This window comes from Camelus dromedarius, chromosome 2 (assembly GCF_036321535.1).
Source record: "Camelus dromedarius isolate mCamDro1 chromosome 2, mCamDro1.pat, whole genome shotgun sequence".
Lineage (NCBI taxonomy): Eukaryota > Metazoa > Chordata > Mammalia > Artiodactyla > Camelidae > Camelus > Camelus dromedarius.
Window position 1 is genome coordinate 75380537 of NC_087437.1, and position 16512 is coordinate 75397048.

The 16512-nt window shown below is 38.7% G+C and overlaps 1 protein-coding gene across 1 annotated transcript in view; it reads left to right on the forward strand.

The window, feature by feature from the left end:
• The window catches only part of MYH15 (myosin heavy chain 15), a 139282-nt gene that overhangs the window by 46397 nt on the left and 76373 nt on the right, over window positions 1-16512 (forward strand). Inside the window, exons 15-19 of the mRNA XM_064495687.1 lie at window positions 7006-7182; window positions 8270-8402; window positions 11380-11447; window positions 12308-12395; window positions 15841-15958. Of these exons, the coding sequence (XP_064351757.1) occupies window positions 7006-7182; window positions 8270-8402; window positions 11380-11447; window positions 12308-12395; window positions 15841-15958 (584 nt within the window). The remainder of the gene's footprint in view (window positions 1-7005; window positions 7183-8269; window positions 8403-11379; window positions 11448-12307; window positions 12396-15840; window positions 15959-16512) is intronic.

Below are 16512 nucleotides of genomic sequence, written 5' to 3' on the forward strand. Positions count from 1 at the left end.
TGTACTTAGGTGCTCCTATATTGGGTGCATATATATTAACGAGTGTAATATCCTCATCTTGTATCACTCCTTTAATCATTATAAAATGTCCTTCTTTATCTTTCTTTATGGCCTTTGTTTTAAAGTCTATTTTGTCTGAAATCAGTACTGCAACACCTGCTTTTTTGGCTTTTCCATTTGCATGGAATATCCTTTTCCATCCTTTCACTCTCAATCTATATGTGTCCTTCTCCCTAAAGTGGGTCTCTTGTATGCAGCATATTGAAGGTTCTTGCTTTATTATCCAGTCTGCCACTCTGTGTCTTTTGACTGGAGCATTTAGTCCATTAACATTTACACTAATTAATGATAGATGTGTGTTTATTGCCATTTTGAACTTAACTTTGCAGTTGAATTGGTATATCCTCTTTGTTCCTTTCTTCTTCCTTTTGTGGTTTGGTAATTTTCCTTTGTAATATCATGGATTTTATTTAATTTTTGTGACTCCTTTGTAAATTTTTGGCTTGTGGTTACCCTTTTTTGTAAATCTGTCAACCCATTACTATAACTGTTTTTATTAAACTGATAGTAACATGATCTCAAACCCATCCTACTGTTAAAAAAAATTTAAAAAAGAAAGAAAAAAATATTCTATATTTCCCTGCCTCCCTCTCCCACTCTCAGTGATTTGTATGTCTTCTTTTATAATTTCATGTTTACTTTATTTGTAATTCATGAGTTATCACCTTTCCAGTTGTGAGTTTCTCATTTCTGTAGCATCCTGCTGCTTTTCTATTTAGAATAGCCCTTTCAATATTTCTTTTAGCATGGGTTTAGTGTTGCTAAACTCCTGCAGCTTTTTTTTTTGTCTGTGAAACTCTTTATTTCTCCTTCTATCCTAAAGGATAGCCTTGCTGGATAAAGGATCCTAGGCTGCATCTTTTTTCCATTCAGGGCTTTGAATATATCTTGCCACTCCCTTCTGGCCTGTAGTGTTTGTGTAGAGAAATCAGCTGAGAGCCTTATGGGGGTTCCCTTGTAACTTACTCTTTGCTTTTCTCTTGTTGCCTTTAGAATCCTTTCTTTATCCTTGACTCTGGCCATCTTGATTATGATATGTCTTGGTGTGGGTCTATTTGGGTTCTTCCTGTTTGGGACCCTCTGAGCTTCCTGTACTTGGATATCTGATTCCTTCTTTAAGTTTGGGAAGTTTTCAGTCATGATTTCTTCAAAAACCTTTTCAATCCCCTTTGATCTTTCTTCTCCTTCTGGGACCCCTATTATGCGAAGATTGGGACGCTTTATATTATCCCATAGGTCCCTTATGCTATTTTCATTATTTTTTATTTGCTTCTCTTGTAGTTCTTCTGAATGGGTGCTTTCTATTGCCCTGTCTTCTAGATCACTAATTCGTTCCTCTGCATTATCTAGTCGGCTTTGCACAGCTATTAGATCATTCCTCATCTCTGTCAATGAGTTTACCCATTCTACTTGGCTCTTCTTTATAGCTTCAATTTCATTTTTGACATATTTTATATCTCTAAACACTATCTCTTTTAATTCCTTCAGCACCTTCTAGTAAGAATGTCCCAGTGTATACTTCCCTTAACCAAATTAGATATTATCAATCTTTTTCATCTTTGTCCTACTAATGTCAAAATTGATTCATTTTTGTTTTATTTATTTTTTTAACATTTAGTTTCCTTTACTTTTATTTATTTATGTAACATTTTTTATTGAGTTATAATCATTTTACAATGTTGTGTCAAATTCCAGAGGAGTACAATTTTTCTGTCATATATAAACATACATATATTCATTGTCACATTCTTTCTCACTATGAGCTACCACAAGATCTTGTATATCTTTCCCTGTGCTATACGGTATAATCTTGTTTATCTATTCTGCATATGCCTGTCAGTATCTACAAATTTTGAAATCCCAGTCTGTCCCTTCCCATCCCCTGCCCCCTTGGCAACCACAAGTTTGTATTCTATGTCTATGAGTCTGTTTCTGTTTTGTATTTAAATCCTGATAGCATCTTGGCAGTGAGTGTTGTCGCCTCCCAAATAGAGTTCTTTGGATATGCTAATTCTTATGTTTTTATTTTTAAATGAATCATTAATATCTTGTTATCCCTTGTATGCACATGAATATTTTCTTCAAACATGTAACTCCATGTTTTTTTGTTCACAGCTGTTACTTTCTGCCCACAGCAAAGCAGCCCAGGTCCCAAAACTCAAACCTGTATGTCTTAGTGTTCACCTATCAGTTAATTACTTAATACAATTTGCTGAAGACCTAGATTTTAGTCTCCTCAGGACCTACTATGTTAAGGGTTGTGAGAAATACAAACCAGAGGCATCATCCTGTCACTCAAGGAACTTAGGGTATAATTGAAACATTGTCTTAAGATCAAAACTTTAAAAAAATTATTTAAAATTTTTTTATTTTTTAATTTTTATTGAAGTATAGTTGATTTACAATGTGTTAATTTCTGGTGTACAACAAAGTGATTCAGTTATACATATATATATTCTTTCTTCATATTTTCCATGATGGTTTATTACCGGGTATTAAATATAGTTCCCTGTGCTATACCATAGGACCTTGCTGTTTGTTTATTTTATATACAGTTGTTTGTATCTGCTAATCCCAAACTCCTAATTTATCTCTCCTCCACCTCTTTCCCCTTTGGTAGCCATAAGTTTGTTTTCTGTCCATTAGTCCCTTTCTGTTTTGTAAATAAATTCATTTGTATCATATTTTAGATTCCATGTATAAGTGATATCATATGGTAATTTGTTTTTCTCTTTCTGACGTACTTCTTTTAGTATAATAGTCTCTAGGTCCATCCATGTTGCTACAAATGGCATTATTTCATTCTTTTTTATGGCTGAGTAATATTCCTTTATATATATATCACATCTTCTTTATTCATTCATCTGTCGATGGACATTTAGGTGGCTTCCATATTAAGATCAAAACTTGTATTGTTTTTTAATTAAATAGATACATTTATTTAGCAGCTACTTGTTTTGATTGCTTCCTTCTCACCCCAGTGGTGAGGGAGGGATTCCTATCCTAGGGCTATGGGGATAGATGAAGGTATGAACCTGACATTGGACAGATGAGATGGACAGCAGCTCATTAGTCACATATACTCACAGCCTGGGGGGTTGGGTGACGAAGACACTGTATGCCGCATGAGGCCACATGGTGGTTGCACTTGGGAGCAGAATGAATAAGCAAGAGCTGTGGGAGGTAGACTTTGTAGTAAATAATAGGGTGAGATGACCATTGATTCCTACTGGAGGGTGTAATTGGCTTGTTTGAACAATTCCGTGGGTTGGCAGGGAAGTGAAACCCATTACTCAAGAAGAAGTAGGTGCTGTGCCTGTTCCCATGATAAAGAGGGCTGCTTTGCTAGAAGACCCAAACCATGACAGCACAGATGGGGGGAGGGGGGGCGGTGCCCAAGATTAGGTCATTTGAGGCTCTCCTGTATTTCCCCTGATGTCAAAGCACCCATCATGTTGGACCTTAATACTGGACTGCTGCATATATAACTTTGAATTAAGTGCTGTGGAAAACTTAAGCATTTGTTATAAATAGCACTTGCCCTTAGGAAGTATGCAGTCAAGAAGGAGATTTGTAAGTCTAATAAATGTAAAAATATGTGTCAGGGTAAATGTGGCAAAGGCACAGACAAAAGCCCACAGAATTTAGGAGAGCAGAGGTCACCTCTGCCTGCAGGAGTCTAGGAGGGCCTGGTGGGAAGGGGACATAATTTCAGCTGGATCTGAAAAAATGGATATGATTTTGGCAGGTGAGAAGAGGAAGACAGTGAGCAGGTGGAGGGGCGGGCAAGAGCAAAAGCTGACAAACAGGAAAGCAATGGGCACGTTTCAAAATCTAGTTGGAGCTTAGACTATACAGAAGGAAGGATCTAGAAGTTAAAAAGGAGGATCAGATTGTGAAAGATTTTAATGAATTTCTAACTTGTATTTAGGCAATGGGAAGCCAAAGAGTGTTCCGCACGGGACAATGGGGTAGTCAGAGATGCTTATGTTTTAATCTGGTGAGTTTGTGTGCTGGGTTTGGATGGGCAGAAAGGCTAGAGTTATCGCAGTTAAGAAGCTATTACAGCAGAGGAGAAAGAGGCCCTGAATCAGGATAGCGGAAGTGGAAATAGTAAGAAAGTGTCAGATGTAAAAGAGAGGAAGGCAGAATTGATAACATCTGAAGAGGAAGAGGTTGGAGTACTAACATTCAGAGTCAGGGCAACTGACTCAAACCATTTACTGTACAATATAGGACAATTGATGCTACAGGGCAGAACATGATTACTTTCTTCCTGACCTATTTGGAAATTAATTTGCTAGAGGGCCTCATATTTATTAGAAGTTTGGGGCCACCTAAGCATTGAAGAAATGGAGAAGACCCTGAAGAAACAATGTTTTTCCCTTCTCAGTGGTTTAATTGTTACATTTTGAGCTATGACATCTACTTGCTTTGCATAAAACTTCCATTCATCCTCAAAAAGAAGATGGCTTCATTGGAGTCCCAGGGAAATGGTTCTCATGCATGGGAGGTAGCACTGCTTGAGACGGAGGCTGCTGCTCCTGGTGAGCCTTTGCCACAACCCTCATTAACAGGCACCATCCCAGGAGATGCTTATATTTTTAAATGACTCATCCTAGTGTTCACTGAGGGTTGACTATATGTATGGTAGGAAAATATGTGGTACAAAATGGAGTCCATGCCTCCAGAGCCTGCGCCAGTGAATGAACTGTTTACCAGATTCTCCCTCCTCCTCCTCCTTCTCCTCCACATTTCTCACTTCAGCAAGAACCCACAAGGTCAATGCTGCCAGAAGCAAGACAAGTATTGTATCAGTTTCACTTAGAATATTTTGTCATCACTTAGAACACTTGATATATTTATTTGCTGCTTCATTCCCCACGTTGATGCTTGGGAGGAAGGAAGATGTCCAGGGCCCTTCAGAACAAGAGTTATTAGTAGATTGTTGTTCAATACATTTTCTATAAAATAAGGTTCTACATCTATGAGACTATACAAAAGAGGTAGAAAACCACAGTCCATATATTAGATTGATAGACTCAAGTAAATCAAAAATATGTTCTTCAAATATCTAATGATCCAAGGGAGACCTATCTGGATGGCTTTAGTGGAATAACTGAGAACTGAGGGTTCTAAACTACAAGCAATTTTTCTTCTAGTCTGTCACCCATCCAGAGGTTCGACTTGGAGTTGGTGTGTTCTCTCCCCATGAAAATATTCAAGCATAAGCTAACCTGCTTTTCAGAAGGAACTTGTAAAAAGGAATTTTAGGTGGGTTGGGCCAGACCTATAACGTCTCTCCCAAACCTGAGAGTCTGTGGTTCATAGGTACAAAGAGTTGATAGAGAATCATGAAATCTGTGTTGTTGGGCCAAGGGGTCACAGTTCCATCTTGGAACTCTCATGACATTTTCTCTGTTCCTCTGTCTTATTTGCTTTGTAGTCTCCATACCATGTACATGTCTCATCTTCTCAGTTAGATGCTCCGCAGCCAGAGCCTATGTCTGATTATTCTGTTATAATCCAAAGTGTTTGGTACAGTGATTTGTTCATAGAAGGCACTTCAGAAATATTTGTGGAGTAGATAAATGAAGATATAAATACACAAAGAGATATGCAAATGTAGGAATCCTTGATTTCTGCCCCTCAAACCTGTCTTTCCCCATGTGTATGTACTCCATATTGGATCATGGCAGCATCCATTCGCTCAAGCCAAAAACCTGGTCATCTTAACTCTTTCTACAACACCCCACGTTCTGTCCATCAGTAGGTTGTGACCCAGCTCTACTTTTCACCTGCAAGACGCGTCAGTGATTTCTCACAGTCTCCAGCACTCTCACTTGTCTGGATCAGGGGTCAGCAAACAATGGCTCAGTGGGCCAAAGCAAGTCTGTAGCCTATTTTTGTAAATAAAGTTTTAATGCCACATTGTCACACCCATTTTGTTTACATGTCGTCAGCTGCTGCTTTCAGGGCTGGTTGGCTTAACTGCTGAGGTGCAACCTTTATTTTTATTATTAAAGTCTAAAACCTTTATTATGTGTCCACTTAGAGAAAAAGTTTGCTGACAGGGTCATCAGTTTTCTATCACATATTCCTTTTTTGTTAGGTTTTTTTTTTTTTAACAACCCTTTAAAAATGTAAAAACCATTATTAGCTCACTGGCTTTCCAATACAGACAGACCACAGGCAGGATTGAACCACAGGCTTGACTTTGCCAACCCTGGTTCTAAACAATTAATCCTTTTAAGCATAAATCTAATCACATCATTCCATGTTAAATATCTCCAAAGTCTTCCCAATGCACTTAAAATAAAATCCAAACGTCTTACCACAGCCCATAAGGCCTTTGGGACCCAGTCCTGCTTACCTCTCCTACCACAGGCTCCCTCCGACCAGCTTTGCTCTGTCCACACTTGTCTCTGGCAGGACATCAAAGTTGCCAAGGGTGCTCCTTCCTTGGGGCCTCTGCACTTTCATTTTTCTGCCCAGAATACTTGCACCAGATGTTCTCAGGATTTGCATTTCTCACTCAGGTCAGAGGGCTTTACCCAACTATCCTACTGAAATAGCTCTCACACAGCCCCAGTTATACTGTCTCTTTCCTTTGCATGATTTCTTCAGAGCACTTACGTGAAACTGAGTTATTTATTTTTCCTTTACTTGTCTGTTGTCTGTCTGCTGCCCAGAAGGTAAGCACTGGGAGGACAGACACTTTGTGTATGTGGTTCATGGCCACATTGCCAGCTTCTACTGGTGCCTGGTACCTAGGAGGTCTTTAATACATATTTGTTGAATAGATGGTTAGCTAGCTGTATGTAGTGAATATCTTTTCCCCTTGTCAACTAATTAGGTTCCTGGGAAATAATTTACACTGACCCCCTACTGACAATACTGTTTATTGGTATTTTTTTAACTGCTTTTTATATGTATCTCCAATAGCCAATGGGCATTTTTTCCATCCTTGAAGAGGAATGTATGTTTCATCAGGCTACAGATATGAGTTTCAAGACCAAACTTTTTGATAACCATTTTGGAAAGTCGGTTCATTTCCAGAAGCCCAAGCCTGGCAATAAGAACTACGAAGCTCACTTTGAACTTGTCCATTATGCAGGAGTGGTAAGTTACCTCTGGACCCTCAGCCCTGAATTCCCCTGACTGTTTCAAATGTGTTTAGCCAAAATCCTTAGAGAATATATAAGTGAAGTTTAGATTAAATGAAGAGATAAAAAAATTTCGGTTCCAGAAAAAAAGTTGGTGTAGCCTTTTAACAGTTAGGAAACAAAACACCCATACTAGAGGTCAGAAATCTCAAAATAGACTCGTCACCCCAACTCAAAGTAAGACAACTTCAGAAAGTTATGGAGGCCATCAAAGACATGGGTTTTTCCTTGTTTGTCTTTCCTTTCAACTTGACATTGTGTGAATGAGTGATTTCAATTCATCTTTTATTGAAGTTTAAAAAAATTTTTCTCATAAAGAAATGGTCACTGTTAAGTAATGGTCTCAAACTATGACCAACAAAGATTCCTAATGACCCTCATGCCCTCTCCTCATTTCTCTACCAGGAGGGGGGTGTGTGTGTGTGTGTCTGTGTGTACGTGTACGTGTACTTGTACGTGTGTGCATCATGCCCCTTCTTTCTGCTTTTATGCTCTGGTCAGTGATTCTGGATGGAACAGAAAGAGAACAGATGAAAGATAAAATAATACTTCAACCTAAGAATGACCTGTCAACTGTACATAGATATGCTTGTTAATGTTCTTCTTTGATATCCTTGAATATTAATTAAAGTGATATTTACAGTAAAATACCATGGTAATTGACCATGTTTTTTTGGCTGCTCACTGTGTGTCAGATACAGGTGGGTTATTCCATCTGCTCTTGCCTATGAAGGGGGGCTGATGTGAATTGTCTCTACTGGAAACGCCATCTATTTCCTCCTCCCTCTCCCTCTCTTGCTGTTCCCCTCCCTCCCTACCTCCCTCCTCTTCTCTTCCTTTCTCTCCACAATGTAAATGGTAAAGCTGAGAATCTCTTTGGGTTGAGCATAGATTTCTGGAGTATTTATTCAGCACTGTTACATTAAACTGATTGAAAAGTTAAAGGATCCACACAATTTATGATTTCTTAAGGCATACACAATTTGCTAAGTTAATTTATGCATTCTCTTCTTTTGTTACCTGAATTGCATGCCTTTCCAAAGGTGCCTTATAACATCAGTGGCTGGCTTGAAAAGAACAAAGACTTTCTTAATGAAACAGTGGTGGCTGTGTTTCAGAAGTCATCTAACAGTCTCCTGGCAAACCTTTTTGAAAATTACATCAGTACCAACACTGGTGAGTCGAACAATCTTTCTCAATTTTTCAGCCTTAGAATGGAACTCATGTCTGCCTTAGTGTTTATAAAAATCCTGGCTTCGTTCCTGTCATATCTGTGTTTGTTCCCTGTGGCCTGAGTCATCCCCTCTTACTAGCCTTTCCATCCTCTGGCTGGTGATTCTTCGGGAAAACAGTGCTCTAAAGTAGATAGATTTCAAGGAGACTGCTCCAGCCCACTTTTATCTTCTCCTCAAGCCACCTGCAAAGAGAGAGCAGCAAACTATGTTTTGATAAATGATTTGGGGGAAATAACAAGCCCCTTTAATACATATCCCCCAGATATCTTGAAATGCTCCTTCACAGTGTTCTCAGAGTGCAGTAACTTGGGGTTATTATAAGCTTTATGAGGGCAGGAATCAGGTCTGATTGTAGCCTCAAACATGTAGCCAAATTCCCATTTAGCAGGTACTCCATAAATACTTGTTGAACAACTAATAACTAATCTTGTTTAGCAGTTTGTAATTCATAAAGCATTTTTCGATGCACTACCTTACTGAATCCTTGTCATGACCCTTTCAGATACCTATAGAGAGAAGTCTCTCCCTATCTTACAGGAGCAAGTACAGAAGAATTAAGTAGCACCCCCAGTTTCACAAATCAACTCTTAAAAGATAAACTCAGGCATATTAAAATTTTTAAGAGTTTATTTGAGCAAAAACTGATTCAAAATAGGCAGCACCAGAAGTGGTTAAAAGCATCCCACCGACAGGAGCTCAGGGAAAGGCTTTTACGGAGAAAAGGCAGAAGCAAAATGAGGACATGTTGACTGGCTGTTGCTTAAAACCCAGGTGGCTGTTTGTGATTGGTTGTCCTTAGCGTTTTGATGTTGTAAACTTGGGGCATTTACAGGCTTAGTTCTCGGTTTGCTTACTTAGGCTGCCACGACATTAGAGCTACTTAACATCACTAAGTGGCGAAGCCGAGGGAGAAAGCAGGACTTCTGCTTCCTCGTCTTGGGCCTGTTCCACTCTCACCATCTCCCAGATACAAAACAGAGAGATGGACAGGCTACCTGGATTTAGGATACAATTCAGATTTCTGCGCCATGATACAGACACTGAGCCCAAGTTGTTGACATCACCTTCACATCTGGACAACTGCTAGCTGCAGAGGGAAGCTCTTCAGGATTCATAGCAAACGTGCAGGTTGGCAGCCCCAGAGCAGAACCTGGTCTTCAAACATGTTTGGTCCACACAGTTTTTAAAAAATCAGAAGGTCCCACATACATGTTTGGATTTCCCTTTTGCTTTGAAAAATGGAAATTATGGGAACATAGAAAATCTGGCCAGCCTGGTTTCAGAGGCCCTTGTGGCAGTGGGGCAAAGGGTACCAGCTGTTCTCTGAGTGAGGTGTGCTCTCACTTTCTAACATTCTCACCTTGCTATTATCTTACACCCAGCGTCAGGTTAACTCCTGCCCGCTGGAGCCTGCTTTGGGAGTCCTGATTGACGTGGTCAGGGAATGGAGAGAGAATTTAGCACTTCTGGCTTCATTAGCACGTGATGATGTAATTTAGGAGCAGGTCACTGCCTGAAATCCTATTGGCCTGTCTCAAGAGGAGGTTGAGAAATGGAAGCTATTGTGTTTGGACCCTGAAAACCTTCAGGCAGTGCATTTGCCTGATTCTAATAGCCCCTAAAGTGCCCCATATGAAGTCTCTTAGATAGTGGCCACATCAGTGTATGGCTCACAGATGAGTAATTCTTGGATCATGAGAGATCAGAGAGTGGTTTGGGTAGAGAATTAGAGAGGAAATCATCTTCTGACTCTTCAGGGTGTGCTGTGTTCTTTTGAACTGGAAGAGAAAAATTGTCCCAAATGTCCTTTTTTTGTAATTTTGTAAGCACGCCCTGAAAACACTTGCCTCCAAGTTTCTGACTCATTCAAACATTAAATTACCCCTAATAACCGTACTTTGTTCGGGGAATCTAAGTACTTTAAACCAGTCATAATTCTTTTAAAACATTAGTGGAAAGTAGTAGTAGTCCTCTTTCATGGGCAGAAAAATGGAAGTGCAAGGAAGTCAGGTGACTCACGGAGGGCCTGGGATGTGGCAATAGGACAGCAGTGATGCAACTTTATGACATCTGCCTCAGCACAGTTACTACTCAGGCTAGAGAATATTTTATTAGTTTTTCACATTTACAGCTGGCCCATTTTCTCCAGATTGCCTATAGGTTTTGTTGGTGGTGGAGGTGGTGTACATCTTCATGAATCAGCACTGCACAAATGTTTGTAAAACAACTTGGCTTAGCGTAGATTCTTTAGCTTCAAGAAGATGGGCATGGATTATTTTTTTGTAAATCATAAAAGTAATGCATGAATGTTGCCCCAAACACAGACAATACAGAAAAACTAAAATATGGGAACATAAAAATTACCTATAATCTCACAGAGAGAGATAGCAACTGCTAAACTTTGGTGTGTACTCTACCCAACATTTTTATGTACATGGTCACCCATGATACTTTAAAACACACTTAAAAACATGTATGTACACTCAAGATCATAACGTACGAACTATTTTGTAGCCTAATTTTTCTCTCAAAATAAATCCTGGAAATCTTTCCATGCCAGTGATATGGATCTACATCATCATTTTAAAAGATCACAGTGTTTCATTGTATACATATTCTTTCATAATTTAACTAACCAATCCCCCTTTGATAGACATTTGTTGACATTTTTATTTTTGGCTTAATTTTTTTTAAATTAAACAACACTGCAGTGAATGTCTTTGCACAGTTGCCTGATTATTTCCTCAAGGAAAAACACCAAATATAGACTTTTTGTGTTGAGACATAAATATTTTTAAAGCCTTTGGTAGACATCACCATATTGCTTCTAGAACTTTGACACATTTATGCTTTCATCAGCAGGGCTTGGTAATGTGACAAAAAGAGCCCTTTTCTTACTTTTTTCCTTCTTTTTTTAGCTCTACAGTTTGGGGAGAAGAAACGCAAGAAAGGAGCTTCATTCCAAATGGTTGCATCTCTGCATAAAGTAATTTTTAATTGCATCTATTCATATATTAACTGCCTCACAATCTGCATATGTTATTACTTATTGGGAATTTTACATCTTCAAATAAGGATAAAGTATCTGAAATTAACCAAGTTGGAAAAGTTGACATTTATCTTGATATTAATGGGCTTTAGTGGACACCACCGGTATCCCACTTACATCCCCTTTATCCTCTTCCCTCCCCACCCCCTAATCTGCACCCATCTTACAGCTGATGAGAATATTGGCCCCAGACAACTCACAGTTGCCAGGATTGCCCTTGGTCAGATGGGAAGCCCAGCTGTTTTCTTACCCTCTCCTCCGGACTCTGGCCCCTCTTTTGCCTCAAGGAGGTACCAACTGTTGTACAATTGATGCATTTGTGCTTAGAGCCCCTGCAAGAATCAGACTCAGCTGAATTCTCACCATTGCTTTTTTTCTCTCCTGCCCTACTCAGCTTCCCTCCTTCTCCAAGTAAACCTCTCGAACCAGAATCCCCAGCTCAGATTCTGCTTCCAGACAGTCTGACCTAAGATAAAAATTTCCAGACAGAAAACTTGAGAAACAGTTTCTCTCCTCAAGCCATTTAATGTTACCCATTCATGAATTATTGCTATCAAATTTAAAATGAGTAGATAAGATTCACAACAGAACCATGTCTGTCAGGTAATATTGGCTCATCACGGGAAGGAAATAATGTATGTTTGGTAAGCAGGGAAGAATATTGAATTCATTGTTTTATTGTTGGTATGCATCTGGCTTTAAGATTAAGCTGATCAACATGGAGACTTTTGTGAGGTGGCTTGGTGTTTTTAATGATTTGAAAAGTAATTTTTTGTTGGTTATGGTCTCTATTTTAGGAAAACCTAAATAAATTGATGACTAATCTGAAATCAGCAGCACCTCATTTTGTGAGATGCATAAATCCCAATGTGAACAAAATGCCAGGTAAGTCAACTTCTTCATAATCCACACTAGGAAATACATTTGATTTAAGCTATATTGAATGTCTTCGCAAGAAACATTTATGAGTTTCTTTTATATAAAAGCTAGATTTTCAGATAGAAAAACAAGTTGAAAGTGAGGTTTTCAGAACCTCCTCAAGAATGCCTTTGAATTGAGATTCAAGTGGATGTAAAGAAGGGTTTCACAAAGCATACTCTATTGGGTAATATTAGAATGCTTGATATTACCATTTAAGTTCCTCCTTGAATTTCATGCTGAAACCTGAATGAGCTTCTATGCCATTGTCTATAAGGGCAAAGTATAATAAAAAGGGATTGAATAATCAGTTGGGGGATTAAGGTAGATATTTCAGCATGAAGGAAATCATTTGGTTTAAATTATCTAAAATGACCATAAAGACAGTTTCTAAATCCATATCTAATTGTTAAGAACTCCCTCTAGTCTTCCTTCACAATACAAATATATCCCCTCTCCTGATATAGGTACTCCCCTCAGTACCCATTTCTTTAGTTCTGTACTTCCGGGCTTTTTAAAAGAAATGTTTTTTTTTTTCCTCTAGTATTATTGAGATACAATTGATAAACAGCATTGTATAAGTTTAAGGTGTACAGCATAACGGTCTGCTTTAACATATATCATGAAATGATGACCACAAGTTTAGTTAGCTTCCATCATCTCATACAAATACAAGGAAAATAGAAAAGATATTTTTTCCTTGTGATGATAACTCATAAAACTTACTCTCTTAATAACTTTCAGTATACCATACTGCAATGTTAATTATAGTCTTTATGTGGCACATCACATCCCCAGTACTTATTTATCTTAAAAATAGACTTCTGTACCTTTTGACCAACTTCATCCAATTTCCCCCACCCCCACGTCTGGTAACCACAAATTGAACCTCTTTTTCTATGAGGATTTTTTTTTTAAGATTCCGCATATAAGTGCATTTGATATTTTCACCGTAAGCTTCTTGGTTATAAACATCTTTGCCCCAAGTATTTTTGCCACAAACGTTTTCTTTGTGTAACTAATTGGCTATAAGGCAATTTTGCCATAAGAAGTAAGATAACATACAATAAAAATAAATAACAAAGTTAAAAAGACTTTACTGTGAGATATAAACTATTTAAATATGTTTAAAATGTGTGTAGATTGATGGCAATACTGATTTTACTTTGTGGGCTGCACCTCAGCATTTATCTTCAATATCATTGTTTATAGTTCATTATACATTTTTGGCTTGTTGATTTGTCTCCTCATTCAGCATCACACTTTTTCTTCTTTGCTAAAATTTCTTCCCTCATTGAGAGAGGTATCAGTTTCCAAATATTATACATGTTTGTAACTGAGCTTTGTATTGTGTTGTGAAAGCTTTCCACACTTGTTTGTCATGGCATGTTGTCACATGTCTGTTGGTAGACATTCCAAGTTCTATGGGAAATGTGGGTTCAACTCTGTGCCTTCGAGGCCCTTGACCTCTTTCAGATTTATGTAATATAAAAATGGGAGTACAGTGTTGATGGAGAAATGACTGTCAGCCAGTTGTCTTATCTTTTATGGCAAAATTGTTGCATGGTCAGTTAGTTATATGGCAAAAATGTTTGTGGCAAAAATACTTTTGGCAAAGAAACTTATGGTGAAAATACCTAAAACCATAAATGAGATCATATGACATTTCTCTTTCTCATCTGACTTATTTCACATAGCATAATGCCTTCAAGGGCTACCCATGTTGTCACATATAGCAGGATTTCCTCCTTTTCATGGCTGAATAATATTCCTCTCTGTGTGTATCACAACTTTTTTATCTATTCATCCATCAGTGGACACTTAGAATGTTTCCATGTTTTCATGTCTTGGCTTTTGTAGTAGATACTTTTTAATGAGTGGATGGTGGTAGTGGGGTAATGAAATAGGTAGGTGGTGGTGAATTATTTAGGTTTTCAGTTGACAAAAGGAAGTTTTTACAGATATTGACTATGAATTGCTTTCCTAACATCATGGATTTGAAGACTTCCAGCCTTCTTTTTGGAATTTCAGGTTTCTGTGGAGCTTGCTCGGAGGCTGTAAGCCTCAAAGTTGTCTGTATGACGAGCACTTATGTCTTCAGAGCACTAATCACCCTTGGAATCTGTAGCCAGATGTTGCTGATTCTGATTTCTGATGTTCTGTAGTATCTTGCATTTTTATTAACCTCCTGTAATTAAGACCCCAATCTTGACAGCCTGTGACCTATTTTGGGAAAGTGTGATGCTAAACAATGATGCCGCAGTTTGAATTTTTGCAATGCAAACACTCATGTTCATTCACGCTGTATGTTTTTGCTTCATTGTTTCTTATCAGCTGGGTTTCTGAACACATCTAGGGACACTGCTTCCATCTAGCAAGGAATCTAATTAGCTGCCTCTATTTTGGAGCGATTCTGTTACCTATTAGAGTTGCCTCCCATTGAGTCAGCTCTGATTTCAGCAGGTTTTTTGTTTGTTTGTTTTTTTAAGTCTTAAGACAAAGTCACAAGAAAAGCTTCATAAGATAGTCAAAACAGTTCTTCATATGTCCTTAAAGGGTATGGGCTTGCTTGATCTTGTGGTATCAAAGAACTCTGCTTTACCCCTTCTTACAGATGGTCTGTTTCTGTCTATGAAAGGGATGGGAGTACAGGAATATGCATACATGGCTTCGAGGTTACTTCTGTGACCCTGGGCATGAGCAGAGAATCATGTCATTCCATCTTTCTTATAACACTCCAGCTGGCCTTTGTGTTAGGAGGGTACTGCTTGGCTTCTTCCAGAAGCCTTGCTGAGAGCCAGATATGGTGGCTCACTGGATGGCTTTTCAAAGGCTTCTCTCAGAGATTTCAGCTGTGGCTGTGGTGGGGCTCTATCTCATGAACATGCCTATACTATAGCATAAAACTCAAGATAATTGGGGGAGAACATAGGCTGGGATGTGGCCAGTTCTTTCCGAAGGCAAAACAGTGAACAGAATTGTGTGGTAGCGCTCATCTGCCCCTTTCTTTGTGTCCTCCCTTCTTGTAATCCCTTCCCCTTCCTACTTGGAGATGACAGTTCTCTTTTGTGCTTTATCCCTTGCCTAGCTGGTTTTTGGCTGCCAAATGGATATAGTACCAGCCATTTACATTCTAGCAAAAAAATTTCTTTTCATTTTCTAGGAGTATCTGCTTATAAAATCTTGACTAACTATGAACTAGAGGGTTTGTTCCAGGTAAATCCTATTTAGAGAGTCCTAGGTAAAAGGATGGGTACTGTGAATGCCACCAGGCGGGGAGTGAGTAGATCCTATTACCTATCATGTAGAGAACACCAAATTCCAACTATTTTAACCCAAGATGCAGCAATTAGGACAAAATGTAGGGTAATACTGTTTTTAGACATGGACTCATGTGATCCTTTTTCTTCAGGTGTAATGGACCCTTATTTGGTTCTACAACAGCTGCGCTGTAATGGTGTCTTAGAAGGGGTCAGAATATACTGTGAAGGTTTTCCAAACCGGCTGCTATATGCTGATTTTAAACAAAGGTAAACATACATCCCAGGATCCAAGAAGCCTGAGGCGGTCCATTTTGTTTCCCCTCTTTCTGAGTGTTTAGGCATGCATTGTTTGTTTGGTTGATATCCTCCAGACGGCAGATCGATGTGTTTTGGTGGTGGTGAGATATACGGTGACAGAGTTCCATTATTATTTCCCCTTAAATCCAACATCCGTGTAGCTGTAATATCCTTAAATCTCTATTACTGGATAATAGACCCACATATAGAAGAAATATATAGAGAAGAAAGATATGGAGGCTGAATTGAATCTCTGAAGTGTTGTATATACTCAATCGTAGCTGCCATCCAAGCAGGCTGTTACTTTACTAGCTAGGCTGTGAAAAGAAGGAAGCCAGCAGGTTGTGCAGCAGGAGGCAGGAGAGGCATCTTTGCTTTCTATTTCCCAAATTCTAAAAGTGTAAATTATAGATCATCAAGCGAATGTGAGCAAAGTAGAATAGACAAAGTACCTGTTTCAGAATTAAGAAGCCTATTTCTAGCTCTCCACCGGTTCACCATTAGGGTGAGGGAATCTTGGAAAA